Source organism: Atractosteus spatula, chromosome 6, assembly GCF_055471065.1.
Source record: "Atractosteus spatula isolate fAtrSpa1 chromosome 6, fAtrSpa1.hap1, whole genome shotgun sequence".
NCBI classification, from domain to species: domain Eukaryota; kingdom Metazoa; phylum Chordata; class Actinopteri; order Semionotiformes; family Lepisosteidae; genus Atractosteus; species Atractosteus spatula.
This window is the reverse complement of record NC_142711.1, coordinates 20,463,446-20,491,350: the sequence shown is the minus strand read 5'-3', so window position 1 is coordinate 20,491,350 and position 27,905 is coordinate 20,463,446. Positions and strand designations below refer to the sequence as shown.

The 27,905-nt window shown below is 43.1% G+C and overlaps 1 protein-coding gene across 11 annotated transcripts in view; it reads left to right on the top strand.

The window, feature by feature from the left end:
- Window positions 1–27,905, top strand: part of abi1a (abl interactor 1a) — a 57,396-nt gene that overhangs the window by 6,539 nt on the left and 22,952 nt on the right. For all 11 annotated transcript variants that reach the window (XM_088919733.1, XM_088919730.1, XM_088919735.1 and 8 more), the window contains exons 2-3: window positions 9,476–9,643; window positions 24,171–24,347. In XM_088919733.1, coding sequence (XP_088775859.1) covers window positions 9,476–9,643; window positions 24,171–24,347 — 345 coding nt within the window. The remainder of the gene's footprint in view (window positions 1–9,475; window positions 9,644–24,170; window positions 24,348–27,905) is intronic.

The following is a 27,905-nucleotide window of genomic DNA, read 5'->3' as shown; positions in this document are numbered from 1 at the left end:
TTGTCTTGGCTGATTATTCCTCTGATGTCTTTTTTTATACATCTCTATCTGTTAATTCTTGCATGCTCAGGTTCTGTGTTATGATTCTTATTGATTTTACCTTTCTTTCATCTCCAAATGAATCACAATCTTTTTAAACAACCTAAGACTTTTCCTTCATGCTAACTTTTGACAATGGATTGCAATCAAGGTGTGAGGGATTGAGAGGATGTTCACAGCTCTTTTATGAGCCTATTTACCCATCAACAAATGCCTAACCATCAAGAGACACCTGCCATCTGCTTGTCTCAATATTTTTACTCCATCAAAATGAAGCTCTGTGATATCAGTTTAATAGACCCAACAGAGTAGAACTGAATTAAAAACTTTGGAGATGTGCTCATCAGTCACACTTCTCCACAAATAATGATTCATCTTTGAGTTCATAGAGCTCTGTGAGCCCCTTGATAAGACCTTGGCATACCATACATGATTCTCAGCTTGAAAGGAGCTTAGTACTCATTTCACACTATCCTATATTAAAACTTTAGAAAGTGGTATTAAAATGAGCTGTCAGCTGTGGGCATTATCAGATGTGTGCTGCTCACTTGGAATCCAGAGGAAAAAATGCTCTTGAATACCTGCTGGTTCTGCCCTGTAACACCAGGGGAAAAGGGATATTGTTTTCTGTACGATCCTGTGACCCACACTGTTTTCTTGGACTGCAGCTGTGGCCTGTGTGCTTTGCAAGCCACTCTCCCTCCTGCAAATTTCGGATCTGTGTGAAGTACAAGTTTTAGATGGGGGGGGTTTTGAGGGGCGTTGATTTAGGTTTTTAATGACTGTCATTTCACATCTGTAACAGTGTAAGTAAAGACAAGACTGATAGACCCTTGTGAATATTGACCAGCTGTTGCTCTTAGCCATATGAGCCCACAGACCCCCACCTGTAGAGCAGGGGGCAAGTATTTTATGAAGGATAAGTATTATATGTACTTACAACTGCTTGGCCTACAATGGCTGATGTTTGTCTATTGTTGGTTAAAATGGGGATTTGCTAGAGACAGAAAAAGAAAGACCTGGTTTTAGGTCACTTTTCTTTCCAAAACCTCTCCAGTGGTCAGACTGTGCTTTATGAGAGGGCCTGTTAAGCAGTTAAAGGGGTGGTTTGTTTAATCTGCTTTCCCACCACGCTCCTTGCTCATTTCTGGTTTTGAAAGTGTTCTCGCTGTTGGAGTCCTTGAGTGCTGCTCGGTCTGTTTAAAGTCTTGTCTGAGCTGATCCAGCACTGCTTCCCAAAGAATGGGGGGTAGGACATGTCAGTGTTGTGCAGGTTTCCAAGTTTCAGTATCCTGATTTATTCTAGGATATGTTGAACTTTACATTATTGCACACCTTCCTGAGAAACCCAGGGGTGAACTATTGCTTTAAAGCACAACTAATCCTGTTCTTTGCCTAGTGACAGCGTTAAGACAAACAGAGAGCCTGCGCTGTTGTTAGAAGCTTTTAATATGGATCTGTGATCTGTAGGTTCTCCTGATTGGGGATATCTGGGTTGATCTCTTACCAGATGTTATTTTTCCTTAATCTTGAAAAGCTGATGGTGTAGAATTGGGAGAGGTGGAGCCCTGGACCTGCTCTGAGTGTGATCCAGCCTGGGCACCTGCCTCTTCTGCTTGGCTGGCCTCTGGCTAGTGCTTTAGTCCTCTAAGCTGTACAGCACTCATCTCTCAATAAGCAGTTTTTGGGCAAGAGACTGACATTTTGGCTGTAGCCTCTTATCACACTTTTAGATTTTATTCTACATGCACTGGAGCCTTTTGCAATCTTTTTTTTTCCTGTGATATCGCTGATCTATTTATTTTTGTCTGAAGAAACAAAGGAGAAGAAGTGACATCGCCCCACAGACTTGGATATCCAAATGGTGTCGTGATTCCCTGTAATGCAACGTTCTCCTTTTGTGCACCTTTTCAGTCCCGCTGATAGAAGTCTTAATTGATATTGACATACTCTCAGGGTGAAGAAGACACTACCTTTCAAAAGCCATTAATTTGAGGTCTTAAATAATTTAGTAATTGAAATGAGCTTTTCTTTCGGAGTCGACAAACTACAAAACTGGAAGAATGGATTTTAACATAGGGCTGTCTGACATAAATCCATCCTGGAACAGTTTTGAACAAGTGTGCTAGACCAATGCGTCTGCTGTACGTGTTGGTGCATAAGATTAGGTGGAACATTTCAGCATTCCTGACTAATTCTGTTTGTCTTCCATTGCAGGGGTGGTATAACCTTCAGCATAGAGATACTGTTGATAAGAAAGCTTATACTGATAAGGACTGGCTTGAAAGACATGTATTTTTGTGTTTACATTTTAACCATATTTGTTCATGTGTAGTCAAGGATGTAGCATTTTGAACACCATGTACAACATGAGGTGTGTTAAGGTAGAAATTTATGTGCAGTATTCATCTCAAGGTACAATAAAAAAACTTTAGATACACAATTTTAATTGCAGCTGATTAAGTGGCTGATTCTCTGATCAGTGGATTTCCAGATACCGAATGATCCAGGTGAACTGGACGGCCTTTCCATTGTTTTGTAACTTCTCTCCTGTTCTCAGTCATCATGACCGATTTAAAACGCAGCTGTAGGCGTTGGGCGGCTTGTTGCCGGGACCGGTATGAATGACTTGCCAGTGTCATGATCTCCATCGTAAGCACAGAAATCAGGTCAGAAACCGATCTGGCTTCTTGCACAAAGCCTGTGCAGGAAGCGAGGCAGGGATAACTGAGCTTTAGTAAACATATGTTCTGGGTGCATTGCTTCTGCCTGGCTGACTGTGCTGATATTACCAAGGAGACCTGTAATCTGTTTTGCTGTGACTTAGGCTACATCCTGAGGCTTGAACACTGGCTGTCACCTGTTTTTTTGTCCCGATGAATGTGGCAAATGCCAAGCTGTGGTTTTCAAGTGTGATTTGGGCAAAATTAACCTTCAGTGTGCGCAGGAGCAGGAATGAGTATTGGTGTTCTTAAACTCTTGGCCAACTCTCATTATGCGTGATTTCTGGGCGATAACTGGAAGGACTCTGTGGAGAAATAAGTACGCTGTACGCTGTACGCTCCCAGCTCTGAGCTGTTGGAGTGTTCTGTATTGGGGTGGGAACAGAAGCTCAGAGAGGAGGGGTCTCCAGCTGTGAACTTGGAGCCTTGCAGCCTGGACTCCCCAGCTGTGTGTAGACCTACTTGTAACTGCACTGGGCTAGAGAATCTGCTCCTGAGGAGCGTAGGTTTTGTGGGTATATTCCTGGGGTTTTCCAAATTCCCCATAACAATCAGGAATGATCCTTGCAAGTTAAATTTATCTGAATATACAGCAATGGAATGCTGCCTAGATGATATTGTGGTTTTTTTTTTTTTGTTGTTGATGTTCTTTAAAATTTCCTGCATGCCCTGAAAATCTTGGTTGGAAGTCTGCACCCTACCTCGCCGTTGAAATTGATTTTTTTGAATCGATGTACGAAAAAGATGGAGCTGGCTTACTTTTTCAAAATGTGCAGTTTTGTGAGCCTTAAGAATAAGTGTAAAGAGGAATCTCGGCTGGGAAGCCGGTAGAGTGGTTCGCTTTCCTGTGTAGGAAAGGCTAATGATGCACAGGAACTTTCTACCACTTCATTTTCACCTTCCTTTACTTAAGTTCTGAACAGGATTATAGGAACTCATTTTCCAGGAGAAAAGACAAAGAAAAGAAAGGAAACCCAACAACAAAATCAAAATGGACATGTCAAGTATATCGCAGTAAGGCTGCCTTCATGATTCCTAGATTTCTGGCCATGCTTGTGTTCACTGCAGGTTTTAAGTTGGGAACTTTATTCTTCCTGTTATATGGTGTTATAATAGAATTGCATAGAGTACATACAGTATGCAGGGTCTTAGTTATTTTTTGTCTGAATTTGCAGCCTGTTGTGAGAGTTGGCTCACAATCCTGAATTATAGCATGTTAGAGTGACATGTTTTGTATGTAATGATAAGCATTTTATGTCCTTTTTTTATGGATGCTATAAAACTGTTCCAATTCTGCAGGGAATCTTTTCCTTGCAGACAGTATTGTAGGGATGGATTTAATTCTTTCCAATCTGTCCTATTGCGACATACAGATTCTTTACTGCTAAAAGTAGGTAATGTAATTTTTAAAGGGAAAACAAAGGTTTTTGGTTGCACTAAATTTAGAGTACAAAGTGGTGTAGCCTGTTCAATGTTATGGCGATTATTGTAAATATTAGATTATAACACCCAGTTCTTCCGCCTTGTCCAGTGCATCATTCAGACTTTGATGGAGCTTTTAATGCCTCTTTTTCCAGCTGCTGTAACATTATCCTTCTGTTTCTGAACCGGTTGTGGAAGCAGAAGGTCTTTTGGCACATAAATGCACTTCAGAATCTTAGAACTCGAATTCCATAGTGGATTTTGCAGAAGGACATAAATGCAAACGTTTTAGTGCTTTGATTTCAGGCCTGATGTCCTGGTATTTGGGTTCGCTGAGTTCTATTTCAGTCGTCTGGCTTCCAGGGCTGAAGTCAAGTACTGCAGTTAATGAGTTAGCACCGACCTTGTGAGACCCAGGACAGGTGAAGGTGATCATGAGGTCCGTCTGTACGGACAAGCAGTCGGTTTCGGTACTGTTGCTGTGACATCAAGTCCTCAGGTGTTGGACTACAGCCGTCATTGGAGACGATAGAAACAGGTGCTGAAAGGACACATCTTTGACAATGTCCGCGTCCGGAGTTGTGTGTTTAGTTACACAATCGGGGGGGAGGAGAAAAACTTTCAGAGATAGTCGAAACTTCCTAAATGTTTTAATGATTGTTGTTACAGTACTGGAATGCTGTTTTATAGTTGACAGATTTTAAGCCGACGTAGTTTAAATGCAAATGTAAGCTCCCTTTGTGGGGGAACCATAATAAAGAGAAATTGTGTTCTAACTGGGAATGGGACATTTTAAAAACTTTTAAAAGATGGAGAGTGGGACTCGTGATTTTTTTTTTCTCTGCGGTTTTTTAAAACAAAATGTCTCATGTGGCCAGTTTTCTGTGGTACGATCTCGTGTTTGATAGTTCCATTCGCTGGCCAGTGTGACAATGTCTAAAGTGACCTTGTTCGCTGCATTTTTATGCTAATGATTCGGGAGAGCAGCAGAGATGCCTGCTTCATGATTCCTGTCCTACATAATTCTGCCTCTAATTTTAGTCTGGTGTTAGAGCAGGTAAGTAGTACACACAGATACGCATTCAGTAGGAGCCTTGACTATGTAAAACAAGACAACCAGAAAATCTAAAATAGAGCTCTTTTATAATTGTAAAGGCTGTTTAAAAAAAAAGTGTAGCCCTGAGGAAAATCTGTGTTTTTGGATTTCTGAAACCAGGAGGTTCCTGAAAATAAAAATAAGTAGATATCGGACTTGCCCCTCCGGTACCACCATTTGCATTAGACCCACTCTGTGCTTATGAGGCCAGTCCTGGGTCAGTCCCCAGCTGCCCTGAATTTAGGTCAGCATTTTTTTCTTTCTCAAAACCCCTCGTCACGCTGCACTTCTGTGGCAGCCTGGCTCCTTCGTACTTGGGACTAAAAAGGCCGGTCTGTTGGACTGGATGTCTGGACAGGTTTTGTTTGGTTTTGAACTGCCTCAGTATCGACCAAGTCCAGGAAAAGTTTCTTTCGGTCCTTTTAAGAACGGGACAGCTTTTTAGTATGTTGTGATGCAACACAACGTATTGTTAAGTGTTGGATATAAAGCAACTGGTAATGCTGTAAACATAGTCAAAATGACCGCTAGAAATACACTCTAGTTTAAAAGCTTCTGTATTGCCTAAATAAAAGAATATATGAACTCCTAATACTATCCTGAAAAAGGTTATTTGTCGCTGCCAAAGGCAGTATTAAAGGGCTGTTTCATTTTTTGTTAAAACACGCTCAACTTGTCAGATCAGTGCGCGGCTCATCTTCCAGGTGCAACATTTCAACATTTTTTTTTTACTGGCTGGTGGATCTGGGAGTGGTCTGTTACCTGCGACTGTCACCGCGAGTGCAAAACAGTCACAAATGACCAGACCAAACCTTGTCAAAAACAAATCCAAGTCAAAAACAGACATGGAAGCGATTTATGCATTTGAAAGATTTTTTTTTCCTTCTTCAGGACTTGTGGCATATTGCACAAGGAGAGCTCGTCAGTTGTCAGTGAGATCTAAGATGTTGCTCATTTCTCATTTAAGCGCTCGGCGAACCGAAATCGCTTCGGACGTCAGTGTGCCTTTAAGCCTTTTAAGAGGCGAGCCTGCGGGAAGTGGATCTCAAAGGGCGACGCCCACTGCTGTAATTCCGTTTGTTCAATCAGCTTTGCCGGCGGAGGAGCTGTGAAATACAGGCTGACAGGGCAGATTAGCGCGACGGGCTCTGACTGCGTCTGCACATCTGTCTGGCTGCGGCGTGACGGCGTGTCAGCGGCTGGGGGGGGCTGTGCGCCCGTGAGGCAGCGGCGTGCAGGCGGAGCTCGGCGGGCGGGGAAGTCCAGGCCGGGCGGAGGGCGGAGGAGGAGGAGGGTGCGCTACCCAGTTTGACCCTGAAACTCTCCCCCTGGGAGGAAGCCTGTGGGCTTTCCTTCCTGCTGCCCTGAAGACAACCGCCGATAATGCTCCTTCCACTGAGGGAGACGGAAGGGTAGTGCAATGTGATAACGGCCGAGCTGAAGGACCTGCGGTGATCTGGCAGCCAGGCTCTTTCAAAAAGTTCCTGTTTGTGTGCAGATTAACCCCAGAAGCGCACGTTTTAGTAGGTGCTTGAAAAGAACACATTTTTGTAGCCTTTACCTTGGTAATGAGATGGGAAGTTACGGACATTCCTCGGATGTATTTTCCACAGTTCAGCTGGTTTCGTAGCCTTGACTGGGTGGGGGGGGGGCACACGTTTGCTGAGTTCAGGAATGGAAATTATTGGGAGTTATTTTCAGTGTTCGTGTGCCCTTACGCTTGCATGAGAAGGTTAAAGGATGTGCTCAGTTTTTTTTTTAAGGTCAGGGGACCAGTATTGCTTCAGGCACAAAATAAATTGTGAGCCCTGATGGTAGGAAAGTCATCTGTGTTGCTTAGTTTTTGGCATCTTTTTTTTTTTCCTGTTTAAAATGTCTTGAAAGAAAGCAACTTCATTGATTGAATTTGCAGGATATAGGGCAGTCTGTTCTCCAGTTTGGTTTAGAATGCTGGCAGCATGTCTGCAGTACAAAGTGTCGAATGCCCAGAACATGATAAAAATTCACATGACCTTGTTTTCTAGCTCTTTATCGCGCGTGTTTTCTACTCCCCTTGTCTCCTGTAGCCTTGAATTCAGAACCAGATCTTTCTATTGTGAAATCGACACGCAACTACTTTAAAAAGCCAGTCCGAGTGGGTCAAAATGTACGATTCAGATCCTCCGATAGAGACAGGAGTTTTTATTCATCAAGAATCTTTCTGGACTGTTAGTTTCCGGGAAAGAGGAAGTGCTCCAGAAGACTTGAGCCGCTCTGGCAGGGAGTGGCTGTGAGAGACGTCCTGCGCAGTGATGCGCTCCATCTCTTTGGCTTGTTCCATGCAGCTGCTGTCCTGACAGCTCAGAGCAGAGCTGGCAGCAAGACACTTTGTTTTTTGGCAAACTAACCTTTAATGACGGCTTTTTCCGCAACAGTTGATCAGCAGGGTCCTCACAACAGGTTTTAGCTGTTAGAATGTTACTATCTTAAAAACGCGAGTGACTTCGAGTACAAATGCATTGGTTCTGTTTATTGTTGGAAGATGCTTTTTTTTTTTATCTGAGATCACACAGTAGGGTAACATCATTAATGGAAAGGCTTCGCTTTAAGGGAGGGCAGACAAAGAGCAAATTCACCCAGTCTAATACGGATTGTGGTAATCAGTGAAAATGGATTTTTAATTATGTCTTCAAGTTTTCTATAATGACTCTCCAGTACACATGAGAGCAGTGCCGTGTTGCAATCATTGAAAAATGCCACTTTGCTTAAAGCAGAATAGCTAGTTCAAGAATCGGGCCTAAGCTTTTGAGTCGTGTTCTCTAGAAGGGAAGGTTCCCTCCAATATTTTTAATCCAGTTTTGTGAATTGCTTTGTAGTTGAACGATTGAGGTTTGGTCGAGCTTTCTCATGTGCAGCGGCCGCCTCAGACTCACAGTGTAGTTCCCATGGTCCAGGAAAAGAGCCGACCGGTCAGCCTGACCTCAGGAACAGATGGCCGCTGTAGCATTGAAGACTCTCGAGAGGAATCTCCCCTCATTCCTGGAGGCTGTTGTCAGCTGTTGCATCTGTTATTGTAACTTGATCAAAAACAAAAGGCTCAAGTTCTTAACATGCCTGGAGATTTCCTTTTTCTGTCTGGAATAAATTCCCTACCTTCTATAGCTCTTTTCTGGACACTCCACTCGGAGGGCTTGACGGGTAATGGGGATCCCCTCCACCACCCCCAGTGTGTTCCCCCCCACTTGGATGATGTGCCAGCAGTCAGACTGCGCCTGTGCGCTTACTACACACCAGCTCTCAGTGGGGAGGAGGGCAGAGTGATGAAGCCAGTTCCGAGATGGGGATCATTAGGAGGCCATGACTGGTAAAGGCCAGGGGGAAATGCCCGTACTGTTTTCCATTTACAAATTCATCAGAAATGTAAAGGATTTTTTTTAGAAGAAACGTTTTTCTGAACTGTCTTCCTTAAGAGGGAAGATGGTTTTGGTGGTGCGTTGGTTTACCACAGTGATACCTATAGTGACAATTGTGTCGCAGCTGTGGTTTGTGAGCGGCATCTAGAGCCCAGTGTATGTGCTTAAGAGCCGTAAAAGGCCTTTCTCTCTTTAAAACATGTTGGCATGATTCTTAACACTACTGAATGACATGAAAAATAGGCTTATAGATGCTGACCTATAATATTTACTGCTATGAAATATTATAATTGAAGTCTTTTTAGCTTTTTCCCAGGATTTTAAAAGTACTGTATATTTTGATGAGGAAATGACCTTTCATTTGTCATGCGCTGCCAGAATTTCTGGGAATTTTTTAGTGATCCTTCACATGAAATGAAAGCGTATATACTCTTATTCCTATGTTACTAGGAATCGGATAGTTAAGCCAGTTTTGCTGTGAAGGGATTGAGGAAGTAGGGCACCGTGGATCATATTCTTCCTAAGAAAGGAAACGTGCTTTGTGCCATTGAGAATTGGAGCTTTTTAAGGTTAATGAGAACAGAGGAGATTTAAGAAAAAAAAGCCTTGACCTTCTGTTACTTGTTTGAAAATGGTTATACAAGCGCGGGTGTGTGACGGAGGGTCCAAGATCCGCGAGACATCTCCAAAGGTCTTGCCGAGTTCTCCATGGGACCCCAAGAAAAAGGTTGTAACTCTTCTCAAGACCGGCGCAAATGCCAGAACAGTGCCAGGCCATGCTGAGCTGTATCTTTTCTCCTCAGGCCCAGGACAAGAGGAAAGCCCTCGAGGAGACTAAAGCCTACACGACTCAGTCTCTTGCGAGCGTTGCTTACCAGATCAACGCCTTGGCCAACAATGTCCTGCAGCTGCTGGACATCCAGGCCTCCCAGCTGCGGCGCATGGAGTCCTCCATCAACCACATCTCCCAGGTCAGTGCGCGGACCCTGCTCTTTCTCAGTGCAAGCCAGTGGTGCTGACGTGATTGTCTAAGGAGAGCAAATTGTCCCTCTGACTCAATTACTGTGGGCAGTTATCCCGTCGCGATGGCACCCAAGGTTCGCAGCTGGTTTACTTATTGAAATGTGTCATCCTACGTATTACTTTTTTTTTGTGGGTAATTTCGGACTTTCTCCCCGTTTGGTAACAAAGGCAACAACATTTTAAGCAGGGAGCTGCATCGGCATGCGTAGGCTGCAAAGGAACACGTTAACGGTTTATTCCATAAATTGCTATTGCTGGAAAAAAGAAGAAAGGAAACTGCTACTGAACTACTCCAGCCTCCTTCTGCTGCGACCCACTGTACCTTCACACCTGAAGAAGGTTCCACAGCCGAAACGTTGTTTCCTTTCTTCTCTTTTCAGCAGGGAGTAAACCTATTACTTGTTCCTTTGTAGCCTACGCATGCTGAAGCAGCTCCCCACCGGAACTACTTAAACATATTTTGTCAATTAACCAGATGCTATGTAGAATATGTGTATATTCATATATGTATGACTGAATGAGGAGAAGCTGCTATTATGTTTTGAAAAACTTTTAAACGTGTTAATTTCTAAAGGTTGATGAAGCACAGGGCAAGAGGGAGACTGCTGTCAATCCCTTGATGACTGATGTTACTGCACTCCATGGCGAGCAATAGGGAGAAAATACAGAGCATGGAATAGAAAATGTGCTTTTTAATTTGACCAGCCACAGAAAATAGTACCAAAGTTCTGTGATAAACGGGGTCTACTAAAAAATGAACAATCCTACCTTTGAGTTATTCCATATAACAGCTCTTACACCTGTGGGGTTTGCTTGAGATGTGAGGCCAAGATGAGCAGTTCAGGCTTTTCAGACCCTACAAATGTCCTGGCAAAGGGGTTTTTTAATCTTTCTCATTCGTGGGTTTTTGTCCTACTGTCCTCCAGTGTTTCACTCCCAGCCCCCTCGTGTCGCATCCAAACTTTTCAAAATTGCACATAAAGGGTTCTCATCTTTTAATTTACAAGCCCTCTCCCTCTGTGCCCTCAGTATCCATGGCAATCTGTACTAAAGATAGCTGAAGGAATGAAAAGTCTCGGTCAGCAGACAAATTTATTGATGGTCTGGCCTAGAGCAGCTGTGCTTGTTAGCCTTTTTTTTTTCTTTTTTTTTGGGGGGGCTTCTTTTAAGTCTGTTACTAATGGAGAGCCAAATAACCCTGCTGCAGCCTGCCGGAGATGAATTTCTTGTTTGCAGTATTGAAAACCCTGCAGTGTTTTTATAACCACAGCTTTTGTGATAAGATTTTAACTCGCGGATGGCCACATGTGGTGCAGACTGTCAAGTGGGGTTTTGCTCTACTGATTAATTGGCTCATTTATTGAATTGATCAGTTGGAGAACACCGGGTAGAAAAAGTACATCCGTGACTCATTTCTGATGTGCCCGGGTCTGTTCTGTGCTCCTGGCCTGCGGAGTCCTGCCGTGCGGCTAAAAGAAAGTTAAAGGCGATGGATGGCCCTGTTATCAGCTGTGCGCAGTGGGGAGGGGAGACGGACTGCGATTTGCCTGGTTCCTGGCCCGAAGGCAGCTGGCCCTTTGATGTGATCGTTACCGTCGGAGTCGGTGCGCAGACTGGCCTTCGCAGGAGGAACACGGACTGATCTCAAGACCATTCTGGGTGTGAGCACGGATGAGTTTCGTGGGCTCTCCAGCTCAAGATCTCATTGGGTAACCCCTGTCCTTGGCAAAACGTACTGTCAGCCTCGTGACGGACTACATGCACCAGGCACAAAATATTTTTGGTGTTCTAATAGCATGTCAATGCCAGTGAAGCTTAAAGGGGTTTTATGAAACTGTTAATAAAATCTTTGGAACAAGTAGGGGTTTATTCCATGCTGAAAAGAGAAGAAAGGCGACGCAACGTTTCGGCTGTGGAACCTTTCTTCTCTCTTCAGCCTGGAATAAACCTTTACTTGTTCCTTTGCAGCCCACACATGCTGACGCAGCTCCCTGCTTGAACTATTAATAACTAAGTCTTGTATAAGAACTTAAAGTATTATTCTTATTAAGTAATTAAGATTTTTTTAATTGTGGTTAATCCTAGGACATGCGATTATATCTGTAAACTGCTGTGGATCTTATGTCATTTCTTCTGAGCATCTGCCCGGTGGAGCAGAAAATGGAGTGTCCTGGTTTAGCTGCTCTTTGGCAGGGCCCGAGGATGTGCATGCTGCAGGTTGCGGTGGTCGCAAAGATGAGGGGTGTTGTGCACTCGTTTCTGCCAACTTGGCAGCGAAGGGCCTCCAGCTGACTGACGACGGACGTCCACTTCACGGAATCCGTCCTCCTTCCTGCATACCCAAGTCACGTTCTTGTCCTTCCTTTATCCCTGTCGAGTTAAACCTGTCTGCTCACCTGTCCGTCTCCTCTGCCCTTTCCAGCTCTTTTTGCTTTCCTACGAATTGGCAAAGTTCTCATACTTGGGTGTTGTGACCGACGTTGTGCCAACGAAGTCTGTTTTGCGGTCGCAAAGGGAAGAAATAAAAAAAATGAAGCGTCGTCGTACCTACTCCAGTACATGAACTGGCTGCAAAAGACTGCAGACAGCGAGGGCTTTGTGTGCTTACAAGGGCCTGTGGCAGCGAGCGATTCTCTCTCTTGCTTTGGCTGTAGGGTGGCAGGGAGTGCAGTCAAGACGGCAATAATGCCCTATTCTGCTTCAGCAATCTCTACAGGGCGACATTGATGACCGCGGCTTAAATTATTAAAAAGGGGAATCCTAAATGAGCCTTCCAGATAAGAACCAAGATTTGAGTAGTGTCAGTGTCGCAGCGGTGTGGAAGAAAGCACAGATGTCTCAGTTCCTGGGTTTCCGGATCAATTCCAGCTGGGTTTTTCAGTTTCCAGAGATAGGCTTTATTGGCTATCCTGAATGGTCCCATTCTGCACGGCCCTGCGTTAGACTGGAGTCTCGACTGGAGGGAGAGCGGTCGTGTGCTCTCAGTCCCTCCTTCCTTATTACTCTGCCCTGCCGTCACCCCTACTTCAGGATCCTTGGATAATGCTGTCAGAGTACTATGAAAGGAGATCAATCTTTAATCAGCACTGTAGTGAGAGACATTAAGATCTTTTCCTCATTGCACGCTTGGAAGCTTAAAGAAGTTGAAATGCCACCCTGCTGCAGTGTTGATGGAGGCAGTTGACCTACATTTACTGAAAATCAGGTTTAATTCTTGCTTATAATCAGTGTTATGCTGGGTAAAAAAGGATGCAAATCAGAATATTTCTAATTGAACTTGTGCAGCTACAGTTATTTGGAAATACTTCTGTAAACGGTAGCGTCAGTCAAAACAGATCACCTATTCTTTATGCTTCATTGTGACTTATTTTGAGTTGCTTTTCCTGGAACTTGTTGGATGTTAGGGGGTGTTTTGATCTTCCTTTCAGTAGCAAATAAATGAGCTCAATGAATGCGTTTTTTTTCCCATAGTGGTGATGACAGTGCTGTGGTAACTTAAACGCCCTTCCTTGTGGTCTTGTGTCACCCTGATATCGGGCTGCTCTGCTCTCCGTCCTAGGCTATATATATATATGATGTACGTTCTGTAGAACGGGCTTATTCCGGGACTTTAATTTTAGATTTTGCTGTTATGGGAAGGGTGTGAATGAACATTAATTTGCTTCTTAACTGGAGGAAAATATTTCTGCCATCATTGATCATCAGGTGCTTCTCGTCTGCCTTTGCCTTATTTGATCAAACAGTGTTGCAGTTGCAAGGCTTGTGGGATTGTTTGCTTTAAGAGCAAATTAATTTCTTCCAAACAGGAAGCCGAGATCCCAAGATAGCAGATCAGTCTCCATTTCTAATCTGGGGCAGAACTCTTCCCCAATTGCTCTGACAGCGCTGTCCTTGCTATTCACAAGTTTCTTCAATAACGCCATATCCCTCTGCGACTGGGCTCCTGGTGTGAAATCACTTTGACTCACGTCTTCCCTGACGTCACGTTGGGCGTGAGTCTGAAGAGCAGTGATACTTTGTGTTTGAGGGGTTTTTTTCCCTATTATGTCTTAATGTGCCAAAGGATTGCTCAAACAGCAGCTGCTGAAAACCGGGGACCTGGGTTAAAATGAATGACTGCAGTTAAAAAGCTGCACACAGCTCTTGTTATACATACAGTGGGATTTCAAAGTCTGCGGGATTTGAAGAATTTCTAGAGGGGGATCTGCGTCAGAGTGCCTTGCCTGCAAAGGAGCATTTAACGCTGAACTTTGCACGGTCTAGGTAAGTGTTAGAGTGGGCTTAATTTCTTGAGGATCTGCCCCGGATTTCAGAAATGGCTGGCAGGAAACTCCCTTCAGCTTCATGATCTGCCAGAGGCCCTCGAGGCCTTGCAGAGGCCTGCACAGTAAGCATGCCTCCCGCCCAGCTCTGACTCAGTGAGCGGGACACCCTGAGGACCGGTCATTTTCCCTTTCACACACAAACACAGCCAGGAAATGGGTGGGGGCAGGACTGTTTTATTAGCACGTTGTTTTGCAGCACACACAATTGTCTGTTCGACATTTTTTCTCGGTGTTGGTACTACGTTGTTGGCAAGGGTACCTTTTGAACTCCTTTAGTGTTTGGATTAGAAGTTTTTTTTGTCCTCCCTCTCATCAAATAGTACATGTTCTGTCTTAGGACGTGTATTGGCTGAAATAGATGCATGTTAGCTGGAGTACCCTGAGCTGCTCTGTGAAGCAATAAATCTTCTTCACATGAACCTCTGATAAAGCTACACCCAAAGGACATACCTGTCCTATTTATCCTAGTGGAAGATCGTTCCGTGTTGTTTAATTTAGAAGAAAATGTTTTTAGATCTAGGTTGCGTTTCAAGAGTAGTTTTTTATTCTCCTTTAGTTTCCTAAATGATGGTGGTGATTTTAATCCCTTTATTTTTTTGATTCAGAAGGATAGTTGTTGTTCTGTACAGATTTTCCATACAGAGTAGTTTTTGCAGAAAGATTCTTTTAACCGATTCCTCAATGCGAGAAAGTAGCTATGACAAAGAGATGCAAAGCAGTTTTGGTCTTGTCGGAGAAATACTGAGCCTCTAAGCTTGTGCAATCAATCTATAGAACAGTCAGGACTTTATTGCTGCAATATTTAGCTAGCAGGTCATAACAGTCTCAGCAGAAATGATTATGCATGATAGAAGACCGAAAGGAAATGCAATTGAAGTTAGTTCTTTAATTTAAGCTAGTGTTTTGCTCTCTACTGTAAAAGGTGAATCTTATTAGACTGCTCATGACAGGGGTCCTTTAACTTGAAGCATTGTGAGGGAACAATTTGGAAGTGTCTTTTGTCTCCCTGTTTAATGAACTGAATCTTAATGGTAAAACATCTGGTTTCAACAAAGATCAGCTGTCAGTTTTAGTGGGAAGGAATGACGACTCAAAATGTGCCAAGGCCATCTGAGAGCCGAGAGTGCAAAAACAAAGTCTTGCTTTGTGGTAAAGTTGCAGTAATTGTTTTAACACATGAGTGAGAAACTAGCATCAGTTTCTCTTCACACTCCCGAAGGTTCAGAGTGTGACGAACTTTGTATTTCCAAACCATTAATCAACTATTTTGTAATGCTTTCTGAAATGGATATTCAAAGAAAAGTTTGATAGCATGTTTTCTAAAATCATGTATTTTATCTTGAAGGTAGGGAAGTTTAAACAAGGGCACATCAGATGATCAGATATCAAAATAGCCTTATTTCAGTAAGCAAGTCACCTCCCTGGCTGACCCTTCTCTTGCTCTGACGATCAGGGGCTTGTTATTCACGTCCAAAAAGTCTTCAGATTTAGAGCGGATACGTTCTTGCTCTTAAACAGTAGAAAGATCTAGCTTAAATCATTCTTTCTTGTTTAAAGTCTGCAATTTCAACAGTGTACCTGATATACTTCTGTTCTGTAATGTGTGCTGTGTGCTCTCAATTACACTTCCTCCTTAGAGGTTGGTGAGAAAAGGTGGCTTGAGTTGGCAAACTAGAGCAATTTCACTTATTCATTCTTATCTGAGCATTAAACCGTTTAAAACATCTAATCTTTTTAAAAAGCCATCTTCTGTCCTACACATCACAGCTCTTTGGCGTGGCATAAGAGACGAGGCATTCCTCATATCCGTTCTGGACACAACAAATCCAGGAACTAGAAAAGGAAAAAATCTTGTAAAGAAAAGTTTTTGTTTTGACATGTGGTCACAAATTTATTTCCACATGCTAATGGGGTTTTGTTGATTAGGGTGCATTTATACCTTCTGCTTTAGGCTAAAATTGCACACCTGATTGATGCCAGTAATCAATAGGAGAAAATATGCATAATCTTTATAATCTTGCTGCTGAAAGGGGCATTATACTGGAGGCCTTTGATAAATGTTTTTAGATTATAGGTATGAAACTTACCACGCGGTAACAGGAAATAACACGTGTGCTCTTGCACTGCTGTTCTGTGAGCTGAAACTTTTAGCTGTGGTCAAAATTGAGTTTTTAATTCCAAAAATAATCATGCAAAGCATGTACTATTTTTAAGCTCAACTGTATTTGTGCAGTAACCACAGAATGGCGGTGAATAAGTATTTGGTTTGTGCTGTGCATGCTGTAATCATTTTGAATCTACTACTGGATTGGAGGATAATTTGATTCTTCGTGGGTGTGCTGCTTCACATTGCAAGCATTTCTGTGGATAAGATTTTGAGCCTTGTTGAATTGCTGAAACAGCTTTATAAGCTCATAAGAAAGTCCTAATAGAAAAAGGGTCTCCAAATGGGTTTTCTGTGTAGAAAAGGGTCTCCAAACATGGTTCTGATGAGCCCTCATCCATCATAATCAACTCTGAGACGATTAGGTACAACTTGTTCAAGCAGCTGATCAACTAAGCATGCAATTTTTCAATGGAGGGGTCTTTGGTCTTCGAGGGTAGAAACTTTATTTTCCATTCCTTAATTGAACTCCACCTTTTTAATTTATAGTAGTTGAATTGTTTCAGGCCTTAAGTTACAAAACCTGCTGGACTGATGCTTATGAATTCCATTTCGAATGTTGATTTCTTTAACTGTTATTTACTCTATGTAGGTAGTGCAAAAGAAATTTGCTCTGATTTTTGTAAATCTTGAAATGACTTTTAGGCTATTAGAGCTAGGTTTTAACCTAAGCTACCTATCTAAAGACCTATATACAAAAATCAACCTGTGTGAAACTTCCTAAACTTCCATTTTGTTTAGGAGAAACTGTTAGGGGAATGCAGGGATTCCCACAGAATCCTCCCTCATGTAGGTTACATATGATGCCGTCTGAGCCTGAAGCTCATTGCTGTTTTATGTCTGTTCTTTCTGCTGTCGGGTTGCTGTTTATAGCCCTGATGCAAATGTGTGAGATTTTCAGACCAGTGTGCGAGACCTGAGAGCTTCGCGATGATGACATACCTTCGCGGCTGCTCGCTGGCAGCTGATCTAGCTGCGAGTTCCTGCGAAAGTATTCTTGTGTATGTTTTGTTGGTCATCCGTTTGGCTAGGTGCCCTTCCTGTTCTGTGTACAGCTCTGTGGGGGAACCCTGGGATGTTTTTCCACATTCCTTTGTGGAGCCTTTTCCTCGTGACAGCACTGGAAAAGAGCTGGAGGTTCTTTGTGGACCCGAGTCCGCGCGTTCACTTGCTTGCTAAGTAAGTCCCTTAAATAAAGGAATGAATGAGAGGAAACTTCTGAGGCTTGCGTCCCGTTGCTGAACCGTTACGTAGCCCAGAAGCGCTCGTCTCTTGGGAGTGTTTTGCAGAAATGGATTCTTACAGGAAGTAATGTTAGTGCTACGCTAAGAGCAAAGAAATGAAGCGAAGGAGTCCAGAGTGACGGACGAGAACAAAGGTCTTCGTTTTCCCATCATGTGCAGTAACTCCCTGAGTGTCACGGGCGGCCATTTGGATGGCCAGGGCTGGGGAGGGGGGAGAAAAGCCAGCTCCAATGTAAAGGGCTGTGGTCACTTAACAGCTGGCCAGTCCAGTGTGGGAGTCGGATAAAGGAAGGATCTGAGCATATGTCATCAAGCCCCACGCAGTGTCACTGGTGCTGTAGTTACCCCATCCCGTCCCACCCCACTGAGTTGATCCTGATTTAGTTTCCCCAAATATGTGGATAATACAGAATGGGCTTGGTGATCTGAAGGGCGCGAGTCGGGTGAGAGTATACGCTTCAGGAAGGAGACGTTTGGTCACCGCAACCACATGATGTCTATTTTTAAGACTGCAGGCAGTACAGGCGTGTAGTACATCCTGGTAAACCACGCGTAACAAATATTGTGAACAGACACTCCTAAAGTTCGCCCTTTTATTTTGCCTCGAATTGCATATTCACGTGATGTCATTTAGGCTGGTTTTCAAACATTCACTGAGATTTATTAGACGAGATATAATGAACAGGAAGGACGTTAAGTTCTTTAGCTCTCGCACTTCCTTTTTTTTTTGTTGCCGGAGGTTTTCTCTTCACAACCACTTTTTTTTTGTAATGTAGTGCCCGTCCCTTTCCCGACAAAACAGAATGGCGTGTTTGTGTTTGCTGAAGCAGTTTTGATCTGATGATCACCAGGGTGAGATGTTGTTTTTTCTCCCCCTGTTCACTGCCAAGATTCAAGACTCCCGCCTCTCGGGGGGAATTTTTCACAAAGGCTGACTCTCTCATCATAGCGTTAATCCCGCATCAGCAGGGTCCGCTTGTCGGCACGCCCGTCTCCATTTGGTGGTTTGAACCAAATCTTTGAGCCGACGTTGCCATTTAACTGCGACCGAGAATACTCCAACCGGCGCGTCGCTCCGCCTGTTGTCGGAGTGGGAGAGGGGGAGTAATGCAGCCAATTCATAGAGGGGGATTATTAGGAGGCATGGGAAATTTGGCCAGGACGCCGCGGTTACACCCCTACTCTTTTCGAGAAACACGCTGGGATTTTTAATGACCACAGAGAGTCAGGACCTCGGTTTTACGTCTCATCTGAAAGACTGCGGTTGTTTACAGTATAGTGTCCCCGTCACTATACTGGGGCATTAGGACCCACATGGACCGCAGGGTGAGCGCCCCCTGCTGGCCCCACTAACACCTCTTCCAGCAGGAGCCTTAGTTTTTCCCCAGGAGGTCTCCCATCCAGGTACTGACCAGGCTCGCACCTGCTTAGCTTCAGTGGGCTGCCAGTTGTGAGTTGCAGGGTGACATGGCTGCTGGCTTCACTAAGGCTGACTGAGACTTCCTAACCCACTCCTTCAAATGTTGAATTTCTTAGAGCCCAAGACATCTTCTCCTTCATTAAAATACGAAGCTGATCGAATAAATACTTGGGATGGATCCGTGTAAAGAGCAGTACCAGGCTGTGCTTTCAGAGGATGGGCAGCAGAAGCCAGACCTATGTCGTTCATTACAGGTGTCGAGTTGATCTGAGATCTGAGAACTGCTGTCCTTGCTGAATTCTTCAGCAGGAGGGCAGGGTCCAAACCCTCTGTAAAGTGTGCCAGAATGTCTCCACAAATGAGATGGAGCTATTTAGAAGGAACTGAATGAGCAATGCATAATTTATTGAAGGTGGGGAGCTGCGTCAGCATGCGTAGGCTGCAAAGGAGCAAGTAATAGGTTTATTCCATGCTGAAAAAAAGAAGAAAGAGAACACAACGTTTCGGCCGTGCTCACACCTGAAGAAGGCTCCACGGCCGAAACGTTGTGTTCTCTTTCTTCTTTTTTTCAGCATGGAATAAACCTATTACTTGTATAATTTAATTAAACCTTTCGAGCAACTGATTTTTAACTTCTTTCTATACTTGGGCCTGGGAAATCTCCTTTGTGTATTCAATTCTGTTGCTCTTCCCTAGCTTTGTAAACAAGGCGGTTAACAATTAATGAATATGCGCAGGTGTGAATTGCAATGGGTTCAACACTCATTTTATGAGTATTATTAGGGCTTTAGAAATCCATTGTTTGGATTGCGGCTAGAAACTAAACACCAGTAAGTGGGATTGTGAATCCTGGCTTCTAGTGCAGGGCAAATGCTTGTTTCTAACCTTCTCTTACTGTTGAAGAGCTGAAATGGGTTTCAAAAAGCAAGTGCTTCCATTAATGTTTCAGTAAGTCTAATTTGGCTAATTGAGAGCTCAGCTGGAAACAAACAGAAGGCCCGGGGATGTTGCAGAGGCAGAATTGGGGAACACTACGCTGAGGACAACTTGGAGAATTAGTTATCTTTTCGTTCAGGTAGGGAGGGGGCTCCCTGAGCTCTTTTAAGAAATGGACGTATGAAGTATTTTGTTGATTTAGCTGCTGAACGACCAGATGAGCAAGAATGGCCTCCTCTCTTTTGCACACCTTGTTCTTATTAATGTACGTTAAGTGCAAGGTTTTCAGAGAGGAAGAAGCACTTAGCAGACCAGCACAAAGTACTGAGAGGTAATATAGCATCTTTCCTTCTTTCAGACTTTAACTAGCCCAAAGGAATGCTTCACAATTTGGATTTATATAAAATTAGTTTTGATTAAACTGATTAACTTAGATTAATAGTAACATAGGTGAGTTATAGGTGCACGAATTGGAACCATTTATAGCAAAGTGGGGACAGGTCTTCATTGTTTTTTCCCCTCTGCCTATTCCCTAGGAAAAAATGTTCATGTGCTTATCCCTTCCTAAACTACCATTTAATTTTGTTATTCATCATTTTTCTTTGCTTGAAACTTTGTCTACCAGTTAATATAAAGGGGTTTGTTTTTAGCTCTGTAATTTGAGTTATTGGAAAACGTGACTCAGGCAGCTTATGGCAGAAAAGCTCCATATTAGGAAATGGAGCACTGTTGTAGTAGAAATTAGATTCTTAAAATACACTTTTTAAGAAACTTATTCACATCATTGCAGATGTTGTAAAAAAGAAAGCTTTTGCCCTGTCTTTTTCAAAAGATCTCAAACATCAATTCTCCTAACTGTGCCCTAAGTTAATAAATATCTGCTTTTATACTGTAGCTTATACAGCATAACACTAACATTCCCAGAGTAAAACACTAGCCATTTCTTCATTTACTGCTGTTCTTTGTCTCCTTTAGTTGAAAGAAATCCTGTATGAGCTCTTAGTTTCCAAAAATGCTCATCTAACAGGCCTACTAGGGCAAACACAAGTTTCTTTCATCTTTGTGGTGCTTGTTTCATGGGGAAGAGAGCTCAGCGCGTGTGCTGTACTGTATGTGGTGCTCCATCATGAAGATCTTCCTGGGAGTGATTCTCGGGCTGTTCTTTAATCAGAAGCCATCTTTTTTTATTTTAAAGACGAATGGTTACCTCATATAGTCATTTAAATATGAATACCTGTCATTTAACATACTTCACATATTTTTGGCTTTGAAAAGTATTGTTGTGTAGCTGACAGTTTTAAAGGATATTTTTTCACTTTTTTTTTCCCCTCTGTTTTGCACTGTCTCGGTCAGAGCCATGCATGTAGCCATTGGTTGACAGTGCAGGCTACAGCCGAAGGGACATGATGGCTTCTGCTGAAATCCCTCAGTAGTCGCTTGTTTGTGCACCGCTTACCAGTAAATCACCTTTCCTGTTATCACTCTTAGGGCAACTCGTGAGCTCGCGTTGAGCTGCTCGTATTTGAATGTTCAGGCTTCCACGTTTGAAACTTCACACTTGTCAGGTGCAGCAGGGCAGATTCACCAGGACATTTCCGACAAAAATTGTCTTCCTGATGGTGACCTGACCTGTGTGTATTTGAAACCACTTAAAAATGTTTGCATGCACCTCTCCCCTGACCGATTGAAACTTGGTTGATTTAATCATCAACCAAAGCTTTTTTTTATTTTAAACAATTTCCCCATCTACCCATTTCGTATACAACCTTCCATACTGCCTTCATGTTCGGTCTTTGATAAATTCTGCCTTCAGTCAGGATTCGTGGGAAATGGCATGCTCCTCTTTGCAGGTGAAGAAGGATGCGTCTTCGTTTGTTCCTAGTGCCACTTATGTACGAGTGAAGTAACACCTACAAGTGAAAATGTGAAACTGCAGTTCTGATGGAGTGCCCTTATTCTTTCATCCTTTCTCTTAACTTTTATATGGAGGTACTGCTTCAAGGAAAGCCGTAAAGTTACATAAAAACAGGCCAGATAATGAATGGTCAGTCTTGTAGTTGTGCATGGGTTTATTATAATAAGCCTCAAAGCAAAACTTATCGCTATTTCTGCATGCATGTTTGTAAACAAAGCCTTTGGGTATTGATGAAGTATTCACTGTCCTTGATGCACTCCAGTGACTTTGTTGCAGATGCACTATCTTGCCCACTAGAGTGAGCTGATTGGGTTAAGACGATGAGGTGATACAGCCCCCCATCGAAAGTCACTTATGGTGAAAATCGAACAAAACACTAAAAAGCCAGTATAACCCACTAATAAAGAGAACGGCGCCTTCTTGCCTTAAGTTAATGCTGGCATAACTGCACTGCCATTGCTCATGTGACAAGAGCGCATCAGATGTTCTCCAAATTTGTACTTCTTGCTCATGTCATGGTCTGCCTTTTGAGAGCAATAGCTGTAGGAAACCACACACACAGAAATGGGGACTCCACAAATAGCAACAGATAAGCTTCAGTTTCTTTTTGTTTGCTAAGTGCATTTCAGTTGGTCTTTTTATTTTTTCAAATGCACTTCTAAAGCTTCTTTTTTTTAGTTTTTCAATACATTAATGAGATGGTCTTTGCGTGTGTATATTTAGAGCAGACGGAGACTCTGATCCTTTTTAATGAAGAGTGACTTCACTACGTACACAATTATACGTTGGCCCTAATTTTGTTAGCTGAAAGCAAAGGAAGAGAATATTAAAATGTTTCTATTTGAGCTCACAAAACTGGTCCGCAGCGTGCCAAGTCATTTCAAAGGCTATCATTGAACAGTCAAACCTGACTTTAGGAACAACGGAAAATTTAAACAGCCCTTTCTTGGTTGCTGTGTTTTTTAACAGTAACTTGGCAACAGGGAATTACAGGATTATTTACAATGTTGGTGGGGAACTTTGTTAAAGCAAGAACTTCAGATAAATTCTGTTTTTGCGTAATGACCTTGCTAGGGTTTCTTGAAACTCGGCTCAGTGTTACATGTTTTTCATTTTTGCAATCTTTTAAAATATCACAATAACATTTCTTTCGGGTGCTTTTGTGATATTTGTTTTTCACATCTGTTTTCCCAGGTGTTGGAATGCAGTTTCATGAACATGGAAACTAAAAGTCCATGTCATTTTAGGGGCTTTTCCTTGCCTCAGTTGCTACATTTTTTTCGTATATTTTCAATGGTCTTTTTGATCCCTAAGCTATTTATTCATTTTCTACTAAAATATTTTAAAACCATCTGTGTTGTCTTAAGGTAAACCGTCTGTCAAATCTAACATATCCTGGAATTTGAGTCCCAGGCTTGGGTTCTTTCACAAGAAAAGGCTAACACAAAGGTGCCATTTGCTGTGGACAGATGTCTGTGGATCATTTGCCAAAGTATGGTGTTAAACCACCAGGCCTCTGTGTACACATTTCTTTAATCACCTGAGAGAGGCATCTGTTCCCGGTCTCTACACACAGGTGATCACAAATATGTTGGGTCTGCTTTTCCCTCACAGGGTGTCGAGGCTGCGGTCTCTCCTCTTCACGCAGTCAGGCCCCAGCACTGCTCAGCAGCATGTTGGGACTGCAGGTTACCAGAGTCCTGTCTGGACGCAGAACGCTTTAATTCGGGGAGGCAGGCAGAAGGTTTTTCTTTCCACGACATTTAAATCCTTTAAAGGCCACAGAGCCATCTTTAGTTAATGGGGGGGGGAAATCACTGAAACTGATGAAAATTTGCCTCACGTAAGCAAACAAAACTGGCTTCTTATACAATAACTTTATTGTAAGGTATTACCCTGTAGGTTTTATTTTTTTATTTTTTGTTAAGAGGGATTCTTGTTAGCTGTCTAGTTATTTGTCTTTGGTGGGGTTTTGGTTCTATCGGGAGTTGAAAAGTGTTACTTCTGTACATTTTGGTTAGAACAAAAGATGCACTCAAATCTCGGAACAGTCTGGAGATCCAGGATCTGCAAAGATCTGCATATCAACTTTCTGGAACACGTCAGCTTTCTTCTCACTTGCTTCATTTCAGCATTGGCTGTAAAAGTGTTCTTAATGGGTTAATGCTGGCAACCGAGTATTATTTTATTTTAATGTGAAATCCTTCATCTTTTTCCCACTGAAATAGGGCTGACTATAAAAACTTCATTTTTTTTTCACCTTTAGAAGGGTCATTAAGCAAATTTGCCAAGCATTATGTTTTGTCATTTATGCTGTTTATGCACATTAGCGCTGTAGTGGTGTTAAAGACTTTGCTGTGCAGATCGCGGCTTTTTGATTTTAATTATGTCGAGAGTAATTGAATAAAGCTCTCCACCCCCCCCCCCCACTGTTTCTGCACTGTGCTCACAGACGTTTCCCTTTGTCTTAGACTGTGGACATTCACAAAGAGAAGGTGGCCCGGCGAGAGATTGGCATCTTGACTACTAACAAGAACACGTCGCGAACTCACAAAATCATTGCACCCGCCAACATGGAGAGGCCGGTGAGGTATATTCGGAAACCAATAGATTACACAGTGCTGGATGACGTGGGCCATGGTGTGAAGGTAAGATCTTGCTTCAGGTGTCCCATCTCTCCATCTTCTGTCTGCAGGCGTCCAACCTGCCCATACGTACAGTATCTGGTGCTTATTGGCTAGTGGCATAAAAATGGTTTGACACCACTGGTGCAAGCTTTTCTCGTTTGACTCTTACACTTCACCTCTTAAGGCCTTTTAATTCTAGAGTTTGGACTTTATGCTCACTTAGAGGAAAGTTTCACTGCTATTTTTAATTGAAATCGTGATTAAAAAATAATGGTTAAAGCTCTATGCTGATTTCCCATCCATTATTTATTTCTTGCATGTCTTCATTTGTTCTTGTAGCAAACTTTCAGGGGAAAGTTCTGGTGGCAGAGTACTTTCTGCATGATTATGTACCCATGCAGGGTTACCTCTGGGAATAAGACTGGCTCTAATAACATCAGAACGATCCCTCAATTCACTGAACTGTGCCCTGTGCTCAATATGGCCATTAATCACAGAATCAGATTGTTGTCAGACAGATTGAATTATGTTCCAGTTTATTGCTTGGCATTGTCATTTTGGGGAATGATAAACAATGTAAATGCAGGCTAAAAGCGGTCCTGCCAGCTTGCATTTAGTTACCCACAAATCATAAAGGCTGTTTTCCAGGTCTGACGTGATGATAAAAGCCTATCCTGCAGGTGAAGAAGTTGTGTACAGGCAACAGGCGAGACGGCTGTGGTGATTTCAGGACCCAAGTGAGGGGTGTCAAGTATTAGTGGGGGGGGATGGGGAAATATAGGCAAACCCCTCTGAGCCATCCATCTTCAAGCCCATCGCAGACGCCACAGTCCCGTCCCGGAGGCGTGGTGGCGATGGGAGGGAGGGGGTGTGCACACCACGTGCCCACGGGCACCCAAAGAGGCACGGGGCTGGCTGTGTCGCCAGGCCGTACCCGAGCGATCCCTCCCCTAACCTCGGCAGCATTCAGCCAGTCACACGCCGCTGCTGGGGAAACCCACTCGATGTCGGCTAGTGACGTGACCCAGTTCGGACCCGGGGTCACAGAGCCGCACCTGCACCCGGGCGAGCACTTTTACTGGCTGAACCACTCGGGATCCCCACTTCAGTGCTTTGAGTTATTCAATGTTCGCTCTCAGTCAGTCGATCTCCTTAACCTCGTAAAAATAAGACCTTTCTGCTTTTCTGATTCTTTAAAAAGTTTAGTTGCAGCGGTGCTAAACATTTGGTTGTCGTGTGCATTTTAATTCATTGGAAATGTACTTGGTGGGATCAAGAATTTGAGCTTTAAACCTGTCAGCTGGGCAGTCAGCTTGGGTTTTTTTGGTCTTGGCATTGAAGTTTCTATCGTATAAGGAGTGCTTCCCATGTAATTGACGCACCATTGGGGACAGAAGATGAGTCCTGTGGGTATGTTCGCAGTCATTTAAAACAAGCCAAGTTTGTGCTTTCTATATCTGGCTAAATCACGGCCAGTTAAAATGTCATCTAAATTATTTCACAGTAGGCTTTCACGGTGACACAGTGGTTAGCACTGTTGCCTTGCGCAGCTGTGGCCCTGGGTTCAGTTCCAGACCTGGAGTGCCGTCTGTATGTAGTTTGTATGTTCTTCCTGTGGTCGCACGCTTTTCCTCGGGGTGCTCGAAGTTCCTCCCTTAGACCAAAAACATACTGGCGTGTGGGAATACTGGCCCTAGGCGTGTGTGTCCCCAAGGTGTACCCTGCCTCGTGCCCCTTTCTTCCTGGTAAAGGCCCAGGAAGGAGTGGGTAGATGGATGGTTAGTGGATGGATTATGTTAAATTATCTGAGATGAAAACGATTTCCTAGTTGGAAGCAATTGCTTTTACAAGCCTTTTTTACTATGGTTTCAAATAATTATCTGATCGATTAGTCAGAAATACTGGGTTAACTTCCTTTTCATCAAGAATAAGCTGTCACAGAAGTAAATGAAAGTAGAATTCCTCATCCTGTGCTAATTCTTTGCCGTCCTGTGCCAATTATTGACAAGACCGTGAAGTGGTTTCTTGTATTAGGTCACAGCTACCATTTGTCAGCTCAATGCGAACTGCTTCAGAAACAGTTTAGCATTTGGTCTTAAACCATACTTTTGGAGAATATTAAATGCCACAGTCTGTTATATGGTATAAGTCAAAATAATTCAAATGTTTGCCAAACCTTAACTCATTTTTGAGCTAGAATGTTTTAGGAATCAAAAGTAAAACGTTAAGCATTACTCATTTTGTAACAAAGAGCCATTTTCTCAGTGTTTATCAGAAGGTGTGGCTCTTCAATGATGCTCCATTGCATTTTCCTGTTGGCTTTAGCAGTCCCGGAAAAATTGTGATTTAATTATTGTTTTCTTTAGTGCAAGTCAAATTTTCTGACAGTTCTATTCCATTTAATAGAGCCACCTATATAAACAAAATGATTTTGGCACAATCCCATCCAGTACTGTGAAGTGTTTCTTTATTATCACATATGCTTAATCCATTCAACAGCCCGAGAATATTGTTGTTTTTAATAACATCAGTATTAACAGTTGATTTGTTAGACTATCTTATTCTAAATTGAGTTGTTTTAGCTCTTTAAGTTTCTATGGGTTATGGAGGACGAGAATCCCACGTGTTAGAGGGGTTAATGTTCCGTTGGTGCGATTGGAGTCGGAAAGTCAAACGGTAATGTTCCACTTTCACAACAACTAGAAGGAAATGCATCGTAACTGCCTCCGCCCAGCGATGCTAGATGCAGGGTGGTGGTGTCTGGGTGGATTGTCTGTTTTGCAATGTATTCCTAAGCGTATAAAAAAAGTAAGCCCAGCATTCCAGTGAAGCAGCTTCTGCTCCTGAATGAAAAGGAAATGCTAAAGCCCATAAATAATAAATGCAGTTCCAGTAAATAGAGTCCCCCCCCCCCCCCCCCCCTCACGTGTTGGCCTGCCCTGTAAGCGAGGCTGCAGGTGAATTGTTGGGGGGAAGTGAAGGGGAGGTGGGAGCCGCTGCAAGCAGATGTCATGGGCTGACCAGGACGGCTCAGTCGGCTGCTTGTCTGGCGCCTTAGGGCAGTGCCCGTTCACTGGGGCCCAGGTTCTGGCCTGTGAAATCTACAAACGCCAGAATTAAGCCAGAGTTGCACCTTGTGCCTTGAGTAAGAAAATGAAGTAACAGCAGTACAGCATGCTGAAGGTGCCTGAGGTTTTTTTCCTCCTACCTCGAAAGTGTCAGTATTATGGTTTTTCTCACAAATGACCTTACTTATCATTGTTTATTACAATGATTTACCTGGAGCTTCCTCTTGACGTAGTTTCTGGTGCCCTTCTCATTCTGCCCATCTCTAGGTGAGAAGCTGGATCTGTCATCTTAAAGCTGTGGCGTTGACTTGCCCTTCAGATAAAACATCTGTCGCGTCGCCTTCCCACGAAGCGCACATTTACAAAGCGCAGACACATTTTAAGATTTTGCTTCTATGCAATAGTTAACTACATGAAAGTTGCACAAAAAAACTGAACATCAATGTTTTCTGGCTCCATTACTACACGCTATCTTTGTAAAATCATTATTCAAATGCGAGGTAAAACATGA